Source organism: Sphaeramia orbicularis, chromosome 3, assembly GCF_902148855.1.
Source record: "Sphaeramia orbicularis chromosome 3, fSphaOr1.1, whole genome shotgun sequence".
NCBI lineage: Eukaryota > Metazoa > Chordata > Actinopteri > Kurtiformes > Apogonidae > Sphaeramia > Sphaeramia orbicularis.
Genome location: NC_043959.1, coordinates 33,416,918 through 33,434,986, shown reverse-complemented (window position 1 = coordinate 33,434,986; position 18,069 = coordinate 33,416,918). Strand labels below are relative to the sequence as shown.

General features: G+C 37.7%; 1 protein-coding gene across 2 annotated transcripts in view; it reads right to left on the bottom strand.

Moving 5' to 3' along the window:
• Positions 1-17,749, bottom strand: part of rhpn2 (rhophilin, Rho GTPase binding protein 2) — a 33,326-nt gene extending 15,577 nt beyond the window's left edge. For both annotated transcript variants that reach the window (XM_030123875.1, XM_030123879.1), the window contains exons 1-4: positions 17,537-17,749; positions 11,982-12,097; positions 7,089-7,217; positions 435-510 (exon numbers count right to left, since the gene is read on the bottom strand). In XM_030123875.1, the coding sequence (XP_029979735.1) occupies positions 435-510; positions 7,089-7,217; positions 11,982-12,097; positions 17,537-17,602 (387 nt within the window). In that variant the 5' untranslated portion in view covers positions 17,603-17,749. The remainder of the gene's footprint in view (positions 1-434; positions 511-7,088; positions 7,218-11,981; positions 12,098-17,536) is intronic.
• Positions 17,750-18,069: the final 320 nt, after the last annotated feature.

The following is an 18,069-nucleotide window of genomic DNA, read 5'->3' as shown; positions in this document are numbered from 1 at the left end:
CAACCCTCCCTGAGACGGTGCATAGCGAAAGAATACCATAACTCTTCTGGTCTTAATAATGACCTGCTTTTGCTTGAATTAGTAGGTCAAATGTGTTATTAGTGTCTATTGTTTGTGAGTGAAACCAAGAACGCCTAGAATTTACTGGTCACTAAATCCAATTATTAAGCTTACTGCCAATGTGAGTCACACTCGATCCATTCAAAGCCATGTCTGTACCCCACACTATCTGAGGATTTCTCACTTGTAGTTACTGTAACAATATTATTCCTCCTTCTCCTGTTGCAGTTCTGCTTAATGGGTTGCATGTGAACAATGATCACTTCAGACTTCAGTTAAATCGTCACTGCTGCTTTGAGAATATGGCTTGGAAATTGCTGCTTGAACTTAGAAATTAATTTGATTCTAAAATGTTGGCATTGTTTGCTTTATACCTTGAATGGAGTGGAGAAGTCCATATCTTTTGTCTCCTTCAGACCAAGAGCTATCAGGGGGATGTTGGCTGTTTCACTGTTCACAAAACACAGAGACACAAGAAACAGGTGTTAGCCTCATGTAATGTTAAAATAAAAATACAATTAATCTAATTTGTAAAACATTTTTTATACGATTCACCTCAGTGACAAAGGAGGCAATGTACCAGTTATCTGATTAACAATAATTATCAATGGCAAATGTAAGCAATTCCAAGAAAAGCACACAAAACATATAAAAATCCATCATTATTCCAATAACTCATTAAAATGATATCAGTGAAGGAGGGTTAAAGGAGTGGTACATCACACAACAGAAACTCCCTGTGACCACAGACCAAGCCCTTAGAACATTTATCTTTAAATTAATCGCTAGTATAGCAACATAGAGGGGGAGTTTGGATTAGACAGATGGTGCTACAGGAGTTAGGATTAGAAGGTGAATGGGGCCCATGTCTCCTTGTAATGCAAAGCTGCACAACTCTCTGCTAATTAACCTGCCTGGAGTTGCACTGTTTCTTTTTAAGAGCTTCAGTCAGAGCACTTTTTTTCACCTTCTGCCATTTTAATCAACCAAACAGGAAACGTAAGCTGCAGTTAAACAGCAGGTAGATCCTCCCCTCCGGTGTGAACTGTAGCTGTAATGTTTTGAAGCTTTTTGTGGTTGTGAAAAGCCTGGAGGTCCTTGCTGCCGGCAGATGGAAAGCAGGTTTAACTTGTTGTCAGAGCTGAGGGAATATAACCTGACAGATACCTGCTGCTGATTACAAAGCGTCTATAAAAACACCGCTCCTTCAGAAAGCAGGAGAATGAAGTGTTATAGAATAAAGTGCCTTTTTGATGTGATGTGTACGGTAAGAGTGACAGTAGCAAACACGACTAAATATACCAGTTATGTTTGTGCTAACTAAAATCAGTTGTATTCAAAGTACTGAACAAGACGTCAAAACTGCAGAAAACTCCTAAAACTTATTCATGACTCAGTGATAAGGCAGCATTCCTCTGGCACACTGGCTCTGTGAATCACAGAAAACCTCATTCATCAGTAACACTGACAGAGCAAGATAGAGGAGCGTAATCCATTAGTACTTGTAGATGAGATCACCCTGGTCTTTTCTGTGGCTCAACAGGAGGAGGGGCTTGGGGGATGAGGATATCTGTTCTGCTGGGAATCTGAAATGTTAAAAGCCTCTCAGCAGCTCACTCCCCCTCTGTGCACATACACACATACACCTTCACAGTACGACTTAATGTGCCAGTGTGTGAGACATGGACCAGACACAGCTACCGCCAGCCGAGATCTGGTTAAAGCCTCTCCTAACCACCAAAACCACGCAGAATCAGGTCTAGTCGGATTCTAAAAACCCCCAAGTGCTCATGTAATCATGAAACAACGTACATTTTCCATCAAAACTGGAATTTATTATGAGTACACGTCAGAGAAATCAACTCTTGGCTGTTCTTTCACTAGTCAGCTAAAACTACAGCTCGTAAAGAATCCAATACTAGAAATATTTCTGATGTTTACTTGTGTTTTTTTTTTTTTTTTTTTTTTTACAGTAACATGTTATTTTTCAGGGCTGTTACTAATACTGATATTTGAAATCACTGCACAATCATCAAATATTGATAAGTTTAGTGTAATATCGATATAAAACTTGGTTGAAAAGCTTTTAAGGTGACTGTCAAATCTAATAATGATGGTACAATTTAACTTTTATTTAATAACAAAACTTATAGTCAGCTTTTCTATTGAATTCTGTGTTCATGCTTTATTACTCTTTATCATTTACATGTATTTAATTGCAATTTGCAGTTGATTACTTGCCCACTTATTTGATTTTGTTTTTAGGGAACCTTTCCAACATCTGGCCACGAAAAAGAGAAGAAAATTAGCCTTGTTGGCTCATTGTCAGTTCTTTATGTGTTTGTTGTTATTTAGCATCATTTCCCTGTCAAATATATCAGTAAATGAAATCAAATATTCTCATGCACACAGGAAATTATAAATACATAAAATTAAGAATTGTATTAAAAGTACAATAAATCAGTTTCAAGTATTATTGAGGATAAGAGAGTGCAAATTATTTTCCGCTTCATCTCATGCAGAATAATAACTGTGGAGCTTTTATCTTTGTACCCGTTTTCACTTGTCATCACTTCAGCTGTGATGATTCAGGAGGATTTTCAGGAAATCTTTTTTTTTTGCCCAGGCTGGGAACATTTTACTCAAGAACTGAACAAACCCATACTGACAATGCAAGTCAGATAATTGCTACTGTGACACACTCTGAAGTGTCTTTTTTTGTATAGAACAGAGTGGAAATAAAGTGGGTGTGAATAATTGTTAAGATGTTCTCATAGTTGATAAGACACAGTGTTTTGCTGAAGTCACTAATGTTACATATATATGTAACCTTCTACAAACAAACATGTAAACTTTCTGTTATGCATTACCTCATGCCGAAACTAGCTGAATCTGGTCTAAAGAAATAACCTCAGAGATGCTATTCAGAGGACAGTAACCCGGTGGGAAAAACCTAGAAAGGAAAGGAGTTTTTTGTTTCTGTACTTAAGGCTGAGCTTGTATTTCAGGCTGAGAGGAGGAGGCTAACCCTCCATTGTGGCTGCACGGCGTCATCTCACTGTGAAAGCCGCTCATAAATGACGAGAGAAGGGTTTCTCATCATATCTTATGTTCCTATGTATTGTGCCCTCTCTGCCTGTGTATGGCCTTTTGTGGATGTGGTAGTGTGTATATGACAATGTGAACAGTGCACGTGTTAAGTTTTACTGTTAAACAGACACACGGTGAAGTACAGGTGACAATCGTTTTATAGTGTGTCTATTGTCCATTGTGGGTGAAGCTGTGAGCAGGTGTTTTTCTAAGAGCCTGACAGGAACACTGGTGAGAGGCTGAATGTTCCCACAGTTTTGTTTGTCTGATCCCATGTGACTCAGGCCTTGAGACAGCGAAAAAAAAAAAAAAAAAAAACACTGTTAATGGATTTAGAGGGTATCAGTGTAAAGCAAAGTTTATTTGTTAACCCTTTAACAAGAGTCTTAAAAGAATAGAGACATATTAAAAGAAAGTGAGATGATTTTACATAATAAGCAATGCAATCCTGAGGTCCTACAAAGAAAAGAACTGTCAATCACAACACTTAGACTGCATCTAGTAGATCTCACACATCCACACCCATACATACAATACTGATTTTTCTTTACTTGTGCAATCTTTTCTTTACAATGCGCAATTTTTTTTTACAATGTGCAACTATTATAGAAGATATGGCCCTCTGCAAAATGCAAGACTTGCTGAACTATTTCATACTGTGCTCTTTTACATATATGTCTTCTGTACTTATTTATTATTACTGTTTATGCAGAGTGCTACTTTAACTGTTTTTGTATTTTTTTTTTTTTTTTTACACTTTTTACATTTCTTTCTTTAATCTTTACTTTTACTATCTCTGTGCTGCTGAAACACTACAAAATGTATACAAAATACAAATCTATAAATCTAATCTTATTTTTATTTATTTTTCTTAGTTTTAAGGACAATTCAATTTGATTTTGTCAAAAGATATGATTCAAAAACATTTTTTAATCATCCAATAACGTGTACATTGTACAAGAGCAATATGTACAAAAACAGCACTTGAAACACTGTAATCACCATGCATTTTTTATAAAAACAAATGTAAAAATTCTAAGTATAAAGCACTAGATGGCATTAGATAAAGCAGTCTACTTCTATTCAAAGAGAAAAATATCTCTCAAGGAAGCACTAATTTAATCTAAAACAAAAATCTATATTACTAAATGGAAATTTTGTTATTTTGATTTTTTTTTTTTTTTTTTTTTACTAGGATCAAACTAAACAAAAAACTATTCTGATTTAGATAGTCATGTAAACAGCATACTCTATTTGGACATTATGAATTAGGATTTGCTTCAAATATATACTGATATTATTCTCCATTTTTATGACAGCACATTCAAAATATGTGTCTTTGTTGGTGTTTGTGGTTTGTGATATCTTTAAAAATAGTCACTGTAATGTAATTTTATAATTTTACTGTCGCTTGCGACTTACATTTTATTGCTGCTGTTATTATTTCATTTTATGCAAATATTATGTTTAATAACTAATGTCCATGTTATTTCATGTGCATGTCCATGTGACCCATCACCTGACTGTATAAATAAAGTTTGACTGATTGACTGAAGGAATGGAGACTGTGTTTGGATAGTGAAACACAGTGGAAAAGATAAAAAAAAAACAACTACTTATTATTCACAGTTACATGTAAACAGGAATATACATTTCCATAAACCATGTATATATATTTTCTTTTAGAGACTGGGAGCAAAACCTGGAATATCTGGTGTTCCTAAATTTATTCAACCTTCATTTGTGTTACTTGTGTTATGTTTATTTTGCCAAACCCCTTTGGCTTACAACAACATCAGCTAAATCATAGAGAGCAGAAAATAAATAAAGGAAAATATTTGCCTCCCCAGATTCCTGAAGGAGAAAGTTGTCTTCTTACAGACGAACACCGGGATTCCTGTCTGCTGCCCTGCTGTAATCATTTATTAAACCAGGTTAAATCCTCCTGGCCTTTACTGCACTGAGACTGGGGGCAAAACAGACTAATCTGGCCTGTTTGTGGTGCCAATGAAAGTTTTCTGTTTTATAACATCATAAGCAGATTAATGTCATAGTTTCGAGGGGAAACCAGAAAACTAGGTATGTAGTTCATTAAAAATAAGGTTTTTAGAGCAGGCTGACAACAGTAGCTACCATGACAAATTTCTGTCAATGACCTCTCGGAATTGTTACCATAGTTACCGCTTCATAAGAACCCATCCCCAGCAATCCTGCACAATCTCCCCACTTCCCTCATCACTTTATTCTTCTGTTGTGATTGGTTGTCACTGGTAACACAGCCTCTTCAACAGATGTGTGCAAGCACTTCTCTGTTGTGATTCCTGTACGTATGTTGATTCTTATGTGCAGCTCTGGAAAAAATTAAGAGACCACTCCACTGTTTTCCAGACCTGAACCCCATTGAAAATCACTGGAATGTGATCAAGAGGATGATGGATGGTCACAAACCATCAAACAAAGCTGAGTTGGTTGTATTTTTGCACCAAGAGAGTATGAAGGTAAAGTAAAAGACCGTGGAGGTCATGAAAGCTGAGACTGGTAATCCATATACTGTAAGGATTTCAGAACATCTAAACGCTCTGAAAGGCTCATTTTTATGTTGTTTTGGGGAGAAATATTGTCAGTGTCCACAAAAAAAACCCCCCAAAAAACTAAAAAACAAACCTATAAACAGGAAAACAAGTGGTCAGTGCTTCCTTTTCCAGATGCACTATATCATAGACTGGTCTAATTATAGACTTTTCCTCTCTTTGAGCCGTGCGGATATGAAGTGCATACTTGCATTTATAGTAGAGCACAGTGTTTGTGCGTGTCCCATGGTTTATGGAGGTCTCAAGTGTTCTTAACATGAAGGACCACCTGGAGGTAGGACATACTTGAATCCGAGGGTGTCTGAATCACTGAGGATTGCACGAATGAACAAGGTGCATTGCGAGACTTTTGTTGTAAAATGAAACAAGACCTTTATCGCCGAAAGCTTTTCGTCTCTCAGTATCATCAGGAAATTAACTGCACAGATTCCAATTTTTCTGTCACCACTCACACAAGTCTCCTCACCATGTCATTATCTTCAAGTCCTTTGTTTTCTTCAGCATGTGACTCGGCATGTGACTGAAACACTGCGTGTATCCCCTTGACATATATATGCAATTTTCATACACACCCTATAAACTTGGCTTGTGATTAAAGGAAGAATACACTAGTGCCTATCACTGTCACACACACCCGTTCATCAGACAGCACTTTGAGAGGCCGTGCATACAAATTGAGCTCATGGTTTCCTTGTTGCTCTTATTCATTGTGTCCCAAAAACCAGCTGGTCCGGTCTAACAACAACAACAAACTCTTGTGTTTCTCTATACGTCCTTCTTTCCGACGCCTCTATTCTCTGCTCGTGTGTCACTGCACGTCTTTACACTCAAAGGGTATGTGATGACTTAACCTCAGCCTACTAGAGATATCAGTCTCTTCTTGGATGCCAGTGAGCTCTGTTTGTCTGTGTTTTTGTACTTTTATGTTACTGGTAGTCTGAGTTTTTAATCGAAATTGAAACAAATACTAGATTTAGGACAACTTTGTCATTTTCAGCTCAGTTGTGAATAATGCACTTCAACCAACAAACTCATCATGATTCGTCTGAAAGTTAACCTTTAATCAGTGTAAATTCCATGTCATTTCATTTCAGTTTTCATTTGCCAACAGATGAATTGCCTAAGCCACAATGTTCTTTAATGCTGAAGCCAACTGTTATGAAACAGAACAAAAGCAGCAAGCTCACAACACGCCATCTCATGAGATCTTTTGAAAAAATAATTTCCTTTGTTAGATGCATTTCCCCAAACTAAAGAAAAGGTATTCCATTTATTATCTTTTTTATTATACTTTCCTCTCATGTGTAAGTTGTAATAGTAAAAGTAATTTCATTTCATTTTACTCACTGGGCGTTTTGGTAGACCTCCACTGAGCTGTTCAGTCCTTCCAGCTGTCCCATCAGTAGCTGCAGGTTGGAGTTGACATAACTGAGCTCCAACAGAACCATCTCTTTAACTTTATTGTTGGATGTTGCTCTGCACATAGAACAGTTTACAGATAGAAAGGATGCAGAAAAGGAAGAAAGAAAAAAAAAACAGAAGGGAGACAGAAACATCAAAAAAGGTTCATATAAGGAGAGAAGACAAAAAATAATAATATCAGCCCTGTTATTATCCACTCTGCAAACCAAATGCTCCTGCAGCTGATTATTAAAACATGCGTGTCTCCTCTGGTGCTCTGGACCACAGACCTGCGTCACTGTGCCTCGATGGGCACCACGATCTGTGAATCACAACCCCCATTTACAGTACACACTCATTCCTATGGTAGAAATAATCCACCAACACGTGATATGATTCCACTCAGAAAACATCCAGTATGACGTATATTATTTGTGTGCTTGTGTATGCGTATAGAACATCTACAAACTATTACTTTCACTGTTATTTAATCTGCTGATTATTTTCTCTTAATTGTATCAGCCAGAGATGACATTGGTTTTGTTTGTCCACAAACCACAAAGATATTGAGTCACAGAGGACGAAAAAAACAGAACACATTAATATTTAGGCACCTGGACTCAGAATTTTTTTTTTCTTTGAATATTAGTTCAAAAACTTAACTCATCATCAAAATACTTGTAATAGTATTAATTTAATAGCTGACAACTAATCTTCTTGTCTCCAATGTTCAAGGAACAACACATGGAGGTCAGGACCCTCTGAAACACAGAGATAAGGCTGGAACAATGCCTCTGTCCATGAGAGAGTGTGTGTTAACACAAACACTTGTTAGACCCTTTGTTAAGGATAATTCATGACTCATTGTTAGCTTATTGTCACTATGTTCTTATCTCAGTTTTGCACATTTACTGTCAGCCTTGAACTAACAGAAACTGACACCTGCACACGCCCGGATAAAACCTGTCAATGTAGAGATGCTTCTCTGCTGTCAGTCAGCACCTGACTGTCACCTGCTCTGCTTCTCTACCCTGTAATTACAGAGGAAGTGATATTTAACAAGAAAGCTGAGATGCAATGAGGCAGTCCTTTGCAGCAGTTCCAAAAAATATACAGTAGTTTAGGCTAAGGTTAAAGGGGTAAGAAACAGGATTTTAAGAAAATGTCAATACACTACATATGTTTTTGAGAATCCAAAATTCATAGATAACATAGAAAGGTGGAGGTGGACAGTTCACTCTGTGTTGTGTTTAAACTCTCAATCACTATTTAGTAGTGTTGTAATCTATCTACAGCCTACTTTATTTGCTTTTCTGCTTTTGTTGTCTGAACCCCCCCCCCCAAAAAAAAAATAAATAAATAAATAAATAAATAAATAAATAAAAACACAATTTACTTATTACTTTCATGTAGTATTGCAATAAATTCAGTCTTAACCCCAATAGTGATGCATTTTTAATATACAGCCCTAAGAGCTACAATGATAAACTTTAACAAACAGACTCTGATGAGGATTTATTGCAAAAAAGGAGTCTTGCATCATACATTAACAAAAAGCTTAATTGAAAAAACTAATGATATAATTTAATGTTTACAACCTTGCAGGAATAACCGGGGTCTGTTGCAGACATGATTAAACTAACACTCTGATCTTTTAAATGGGTACACTGTGGTCTTGACACATGTTCTTACAGCCATATTATTTGCTTGTAAGACTGACCACAATGCATTACCACATTACTGACTACAGTTCTTCTCTCCATACAACACACAGAGGAACATAACACCAATGCCAACTTAGCATTCACACCACATCATCAGTTCCTTTTGGCCCACTGAAGGATTACTGAGTAGGTTTTGGTCTGGGGAAACCATCAGGGTGGAGGTGGTGGACGTGCTGTGGTTTGGTCTGAACCGTTGCCATTTTGTGAACCCTGAAGCTGTTATTAATATCTAATTTAATATCAAATACTATCCAAAAGAGTATGGGAATCACTGTAAAGCAGGAAGTGTGGTTATAATAAAGTATTCCATATCCTCTTGGAAAGGTTGTTTATCATATTTCTGGCTTGTGGATGTTTTATTTTGTTTTTTTCCTGAGGCCTCTGATTAACAGAAAGATACTATTCATGCCACCAAGGAGGAACTTTCTAGTTTTTCCCATGTCTTTTTTTTATTCCAGATGTATACAGGTGATAGGAAAATTTGAGAAGAGAAGAGAAGAGAAGAGAAGAGAAGAGAAGAGAAGAGAAGAGAAGAGAAGAGAAGAGAAGAGAAGAGAAGAGAAGAGAAGAGAAGAGAAGAGAAACTGGTCCAACCAGCCTGACTTCACCTGCTGCTGATAGAGTTTGGTATGCAAAACAAGAGAGAAGGAAAAAAAAAAAAAAAAGTAGGGATTAACAGTTCCAAATTTCGAAACCTTTTCTGCATCATAGTGACTATTCAATATGATCAAAAAACAAAACAAAAACAAATTTAAAAAATCATTGTACATTATCCTGTGCTTTAATACATATGCACTGTGAAATTCCAGGGGGGTATACTCATACCAACCCTGCAGAACAAAACAGACAAGTGTGCAGATGGAAGCTCACAGGTGGAACTAGACTGCGTTTGATTTAAGGGCTTAAAATAAATCTGAGAGCATACCTGAAGCTCAAAAATGCATACAGGCTGTCTGTTCTGTAGCCGGGTTGGCAAAAACACACACATACAGAGTCCATCTGTCCATGCCCTTAGCTGCGCAGACTATGTGAAGTACTGAAGGAATGTGGAGGCTTCTGAGGCTGACAGTGAGCTTAGATGAGCCTGACTCGCATATAATAACACACACAAACACAGAAATCCTCCTTAAACTAATCTCAATACAAAGGAACAGAGAGGTGATCACTGTGGGAGAAGCTGAGGCTACAGTCAGTGGGAGAAAATGTGCAATGCGGTATCCTTTTGTAGCTCTTTACAGGAAGCTCCTGCTTCAGTGGCCAAAGACAGAATGGGACACTTTGTTTCAGATGGAGGACATTTCCCTTAACACTAGGCACAATGGTGCACAGCATGCCAAAAGATTATATCACATAATATATCACATATACACACACACACACTTTTTCAGCAGAACCCGAAACTGAACACTCTGAACTATTATCTACCTAAGATATACCTATTATCCCTTCATTTCTTCTTCATTTCTAACCTTTTGAGTACACAGGACATCTATGACACTTATTGAATTTCTGTAAAATGACTCTAAATGCATAGTGAACCACCATGTTGTAAATATGAAAAAAAGAGTTTGTTTAAACTAGTCAGCAGTAATGAAGAATGATTACAGGACAGGTGAGACAAATTACAAAGTATTTCTTAAAGTCAGCTTTTGTCTGTACACAATCAAAGGCATTTTCTTTGAAGTCAATAGAAGAGAATAACATTAAAGTAGAAGAGCACAACAAAGGTTGCACGACTGCATCATTTTATCTGGTTCAGGTTTCTTAGCATCCTTATACTGCTCTTTTACAACTTTATTCCACAGAAAATCTGCACATTTTTGTTTTATACCAAGGTTTTTCCTGCATAGAGACTTACAACATGTTTTTGTCAAAGCTCTGATGGAGTCCTTCATAATAAACAATATTCTCTGGGAGATTCTTCATGTCATGTGAAACTGCAGTTTGAGCATTTTGCCAGCTGTGTGAAAAACATGTTTTGCCACTTTCTTGTGTGGTGTTAAAGGCTTTACCACACTGATCCTTCCTTCCTTGCTGTCTTGAATGTAGGCATGAAAATTCCTAAATCTTAATCTTAGTAATGAAATCAGTAAATCTGTAATCACAATAATTTTAACATGTATCCTCTTGTCTTGCTGACTTTTAATGAAGCAATAAAATTCAGTATGATAACAATAAAACTGATGACATTACTGTTTTGACTTGACCTCATTGTCAACCAGGAAAAATCTTGCATTCTTAAATCTATGAACACACTTTTAAAAAAAAACAACAGCTGCACATTTGACAAGAGCAACAGGTCGAAAATGCAACATTAAAAATTATCGTTTTGCCCAAAGTTACATAAAACGATCTTCAGACACAAAAACAGCCTAAACCAGACATACCAGCCAGTGGTGTGTTAACTGAGAGGAACCTTATTCATTTTCTTTTTTGTTGTTTTGTACCCGCTGCGAAACCTGATCTTAAATTTGGCTACTCTACACGACCAGAACATGTGCCTCAGTGGGTGGAATATTGATTTACGTTGCTCACTGCAGCAAAAAACAAGTAATGTCAATGTACATGACTGGAAGCATCAAAATACAAGAGTTCAGCAAAGTTTTAACATCTTATGTGGTTTATTCCCCTAAGCTACTTATCACAGTGACTCCTTGTTTCGGGATGTCAGGAATGCTTCTCTACAAGATCCCTATCACATAATATCATCTGCCGCTTCTCGTTTGAAATCTGTCCGAGAAAACATGACAACTCATGACAAAATGATGAAGGACGCTCTGCCAAACTTAACTGGCAGACTAACTGGGGTGTACTAGAGGTCATATTTACACAGTTACCACAGTGACATAACTTAGTGTCACTATAGTTGACAGAGAAATGAGTGATGGACACATGAATGATGTGAGAGGCAGACGAACTAAAAACAAGGTTTGAGCTTTTATGACAAATGAGAATTTACGTAAGTATGTGTGAGTTCATTACGGAGTTCAACTCTAGCTCCTTTGGTGTTTTTTTTTTTTTTTACCTACCTACAGCATAAAACCCACTTTGTATCTAAATTACACAGCCACTAAATGCTGCATATGTACTCATGCATTATCAGTTTTGTCCTTACTTCAGCAGGTTCTCCGCTCCAGCCCTCATCCTCATCTGTTTGATGATCTGCTGGTTCAGACTGGCTCTCTTGTTCTGTAGTTTGCTTCTTCCAGTCTGAGCAAATGGGTTACAGCCCTGCCACAAGGAGAGGAACAAACATGTCAACAGGAGACAATAATTCACTGAAAAACAAGCATGTAAATAAAAACAGGGGCATAATTAGATTAAAATAATTCAACTAGGTGTCTAATGTCAAGTTTGTTCAGTTCATATTTCAGGCAGCACATCATCACACCGATGCTAATATGTGTAATGAGTGAAATTTGAGTGAAACTGCTGCACTAAACACCTGCATAAGTAATGCTCCCATCAGGCTCTGCCACCTGATACCTGATACCTGCTTAGCATCAGCATTTTCCTCTAAGAAACCTGTTTGGATTTGTAGACTTCGAGTTACATTTTCACTCTGGCTCATGGCAAAACCTAACATTTATCATCCCTTTAGTTGAAGGTCTCTGCCAGGATGTCAAGTTGCAGTTTACATCCATATCCATCCAGACTCATACAGTCATGGAAAAAATTATTAGACCATCGAAAGTCAACAAAAACAGTGGTTATGCAGTCAAGTACTAATTCTTGTGTGTATCATGTGACTAAAACAGACAGAAAAGAAAACATGGAATCCCTAAAAGCACTGTTTTTGTCAGCACAATGCCATAGCTATTGATGTAAAACTTAAGTGATTTTGGTTATTATCAAGAAAATATGGAAAATGGCTAAAAATCAGCTCTTAGCTTAAACTCTTATGAGCTATTTTTGTTGTTATCATTGTATTTGTCCAAACAAATGTACCTTTAATTATACCAGGCATTAAAATGAACAAGAAATTGAAGAAAACAAGGGCGGTCTAATAATTTTTTCTGTGACTGTAGGAATATATAGTCAAGAGTTAGAAGGAATTTTATAGAACCTATTAACTGTGTTTACTGTGATGATGACAAACAAACATCTTCACTTTGACAGTCTTCATAGAGGCAATGAATAATGTGAAGTTTTAGTTGATGTTTCATGATCTGTCTTCTGCACTGAAAAATATCTGGTTCTTACCAAGATAAAAAAAAAAAAAGTTGGATTTAGAAGTGTTAGGTAATTCATCTTGTTTTAAGAATTCATTTCTTATTTTAAGTGTTCATATATCTGTAGACTTATTTCTAGATTTAACAATCTTAATTCAAGAAATCCTGTCAAGCGAAATTATCTTACTGCATGGACCGATATTTCACCTGTTTTGAGTACCTTTTTCCTCAGATTTAGTGTTTTTATCTTGTTTTTAGACACCCCTTTTTTGCAGTGTGTTCATCTTTGAATCAAGGCGAATATTTGTAGCACATTTGTTGAAATTACCTCAAAGTGTGACTCAATGATTTGGACATAGAGACCAAAAAGCATGATGCTTCCATTCGGCCAAGTGGCAAAATAAAATCACAATCTAAGTTGGGTGTGGACTGTGGAGTGACCATCCCCTTGCTGGACTGTACTCAACTACATCACATGCTCTCTCACTCAGTGTCTCTGTTTTTACATCCACTGGTCTGTATGTGGCTATAATGTTTGTCCTTGTCCCTATCACAACCACAAGTGTCCCAGCCTTACAAAGTCAACATGCTGTTCGTCAGGGCAGTACAGATAAATGCGCCTGTTACATTCATGCTGTCTGACTCACGGCTCAGCAGAGGTGTGGTCTGTACTTACGTCAGGTACAGACACAATGCAAAATGATGCAGAGACCAGTCGACTCAGTAAAACCAGTTAGTTCACAGTCCACGACTTGCAAATGTTTTAATTGTAGCTTTAATTATGGTTATTTAATCAACTACAGCTTGAGGACAAATCCAAAATGAGTTGCTATGACAGTTCTATAACATAATAACCAATTTAATGGTAAAACATGGAAACGAGTACATCTGAACATCACAAGTTACAACCATCCTGGAAAAACAGTAAAAAGGGAAGAAAGGGAGTAATGTAGGTGATAATGTCCTCAGACCTTTCAACACTTCAGGTCAAATAGTTCCAGCAAAGGTCACATTTTCACTTATAACCCACTCTGCAACTACTTTACTATAATCTATTGGGTGTTCCTGTGCAAACGCTCCAGTGCTTGGACGGTTTAATGATTAACCGTTCATACAAATAAAGACCAACAACCATATCGAGGCTGCCGACAGCGTGGGTGAACGGGGCAGTGGACAATGAATTCAGTAGGGACATTAGCCGAAAGAGGGCGTGACCGAATGTCAACACGTCATTCATTACATCAAAGGTGAGGTTTATATGAGTAAAATAACAAGGGAGTGGTTACCAATTGATACTGACTCTAACACTGTGTTCTGTTTCCAGTTTTAGTATGTACTAAACAATGAAACATAAGCACATGCTGGCATTCCAAAGGCATGATTTGCATCCTGTGAGCTACTTTTATCAATGGCCACTACATTTTGTCTCATTGTCATGACGTCTGTATGGGAAGTACACCACAGTTAGGCTCTTATTTCACCTTCACATAAACAGTTCCGTGGGGTAACTGCCATCGTTATAGGGTGTGTAATCCCAATCCCAGTCTTCTGTAGCTTAATAACTAATTTAACGTGATATTGAGTGACAGAGAATGTGCCCTGCTGTCTAACCTGCTGAACCACTCAGAGAACTGAACCCCCCCCCTTCCAACTGGCCCACTCAAACAGGGCAGCCTTTCTCCAAGAGCGTACAAAACACTTCATTAGAGAAAAGCACAAAGACTGTCCAGGCCACGACCGTATCCATTGGAAAGCAAATCATTTTACAGTTGTATAACCATGGATTCATAAAGAAAACATGAAGCAACGATTCATGGGATAGTTGCTCCATACAATTAGTGATTAAGACTGAACATTGCCCATTACCCACTGATGGAAAAACAGACTATTGCCTGTGAGGCTCAAAAGTACAAACATTTTTATGATGAAAATGAAGAATTCAAACATTTTTGGGGTGGATATTTTCTAATACAAAAAAAAATGCAATGCCATTACAGATGACAATGCCATGGCTTCAACACCATCTTCCATTTCCAACAGTATAATGTGGTGAAATCTGAACAAAAAACCTAATCATAACCTTCTTTTGCCTGGTTTATTAAAGGTTTTGTATGCAAAAGGATCAAAACTGAGATCTGATGAAGAGTTTTATATGGGTCACAGTGAAGCCAAGAGGAGAAGGAGTCTTGATAAATAAGATACATGTAAGAGCTCTGTGTGGTTAGAGTGACCACATGTAAAAGTGGATTACATTAAAGCCTTTGTGTAACATTACACGAGATGTAGATGAGGTCAGATACAGCTTAGATGTTTTCAGATGCTGAAAATATAATTTATCATTATATCCATGGTTATCCATGGTCTATTGACATCACATCAAAAAGTATCAATGCATAGCAGCGCTGATGAATTTTAGTCTTTAGGTACTGAACTTGAGTGTTTTTCATAACTTAACAGAATCTAAGCAATATGGGTAATGTGGTAAAAGTATCCAAATTAGTTAGTGAGCCCTGTTTTCCAATTGACTTCACAAATTAACAGAGATGCTCACAAGTAGGGAGGCTTCATTTGGTCCTAGGAGAGATATCTTCATATTTAGCTACTGATAGAGAGAACATTTCATCATATGGCTTTTTCCACAACATGCTCTGCAGAGGGAATTAAAGTGTGTCTGAGTGGAGTGAGCCATGCAGGTCTGTGAACCAGGACACATGTTGTCGATTTGTGTCTGTGGTCTGGCTGAAGGACGGCCTCGGGCCAGATGCTACGTCAATGCAGTTGTTGGCCAAGGAGGATAAAGAGAAGAAACATGCCGAATCGGCTTTTTGTTCTGCCATTTTTCCATTCTGCAGCCATGCAGGCGGACCTCAGCCAGCTGGAGGTGAAACAGTGGACGGCTGGGAAGGGAGCCCTGAACCACAACAGCTCCCCGGAGCATCGACCATCCCAGTGAGGCCGTGTAAATCATTAGACTCATTTTCACCCAAGAGAAAGTGGGGCACAAAGAACGGAGGCAAAGATCATCTTGGCTCCACTTGGTTAAAATTTGACCAAACTGTTTCCAAATTGCAAATCTCTTTAACATGACCAAATGAAGAACTCATTGCTCTGTGGTTTCAGAGAATGTGCAAGCCTTTTCATACTGAGAGAAGATCCGGTAATGAAAGTAAAGACTCCTAACTGCTTCACAGTGAGAAAAATAAAAGGACAGAGTCAATGTACTGGGGCTGGGAGCAAAGGAAACAGTAGGAGGATGACTTGGTGTGTGTTTCAGTAATAAAGAAAACAGTTTATGATTGAGGCACCAGGCTCCCATCATGTCCTGTGTTGGTGCCAGACCTCGGCTCCCACTGACCTTTGTATAGACACAGGAAGTGCAGCACAGAGCCTAAATCCAGACAGCGTTCAGAGTGGGATTCAGGGGGATTGAAAGGCACAAAGGCTCTGTTCAGATGCCCATCTAAACATGCTTGTCTCCAAAAACACTCTGGTTGAGGACACCAGTACTAATGTGGAGGGAATGAGACACGGACTATGGCACTGCAGACAGGCAACACAGTAAAAACACTTGAGAAAACTCACTCAACCATTGCCAGGAGTCTTTCTCATTGCTTTATACTATTCAGAGTCACAGCACCTTTGACCAAAACACTTCTTTAGATATAGAAACTGATCAGAGAGGTTTCTTCTGGTCCTCGTTACTCTGACCACTGTCGCACTGTGATGTGGTTTCATTTACACTATAAACAAGTTTTAATGAAAAACAAAGGAAATGAGTCCTCTTATCAGAATGGCAATTTAAATAACCTGCCACATGCATTTACATTTCAATTACTTAGCCGATGCCATTACACAGAGCACTTCCTACCTTTCCATACATGCATCTAAATAAGGAGGTCAGAGTCTTACACTGCTGCTCTAATCATGACATTAGTGATCAAGATCTAAGGAAATAAATCTGTCTCAGGGAAGTAGACAAAGCTGAATTTAGGCCTTCTGAATTGTGTCACGGTTTACAGGAACTCATCAATCACCACTTCACAGGAAACAGATAATGTTAACTATGGGATGTGTGGTCACTGCCCTTCCAGTTCCACTATCAGTCACTGCAGGAGATACTGCTATTCTTAGAATAACACACACAAAAGACACAAAGCAGTGACACCTGAAGCTGACAGTAGTGTGTGATGTGTGATGTGTTCTGCTGCTGTTGGTGACACATCAGGAACAGGAGCATAAATAAGGATACATTTAATGACACTGAAAATAAGATGGTTAACAATGGATTACGCATATTTCTTATATAGCTGCGTAGTGGATGGGTTTTAAAGTTAAAATTATCCTTAATAAATATGTCAAATCCAAAAAGAATTTCTTGTGGTAAGTTCTGCTTTTTCTAATTTCTAAAAATAAAAATAAAAAAATGTTTGTTTGTATGCGTAAGTTTCGCTACTACTGTTTTTACGCACGGAGTGTTGTGCCGACGCGCAAAGCTTACCTTTCTGAAATAAGAGCTGTCTCCTCCTGCGTCTTTAATGCCGTTTGGTAACAGTGCGTCTGTCATCCTCAAACACCAGACTGTGAGAGTCTCCAATAGAAGAAAAAGTACTTATTTTGACTTTTACTTCAACTTCACTGCTGCTGTTCAACAGGTGAGTTTCCTCTCTCTCTCTCTCTCTCTCTCTCCCCACCGACAATGTCTCTACTGTGAATTCACCAACTCACACAGGGACTTTTCCAGCACGGATCATAAACTCCGCCCAAACGGAAAAAGGAAAGGACCAAAAAAAAAAAAAAAAAAAAAAAAAAAAAAAAAAGTGGGTGGTTCAGTTAGTCACCAGAAACGCACCTGTTTTATGTTTATTACAGATAACTTTATGAGACAGATTTAATATTGAGAAAAATAATTGTGTTTTTTGTGAATTTGAAATCGAATCTTTAGAAAGTTTACTTTTTGACTGCCTATACACCAGGACATTTTGGACAACATTTCAAGACTGGACATCTGAGAAGGACACTCAATCGCCCAAA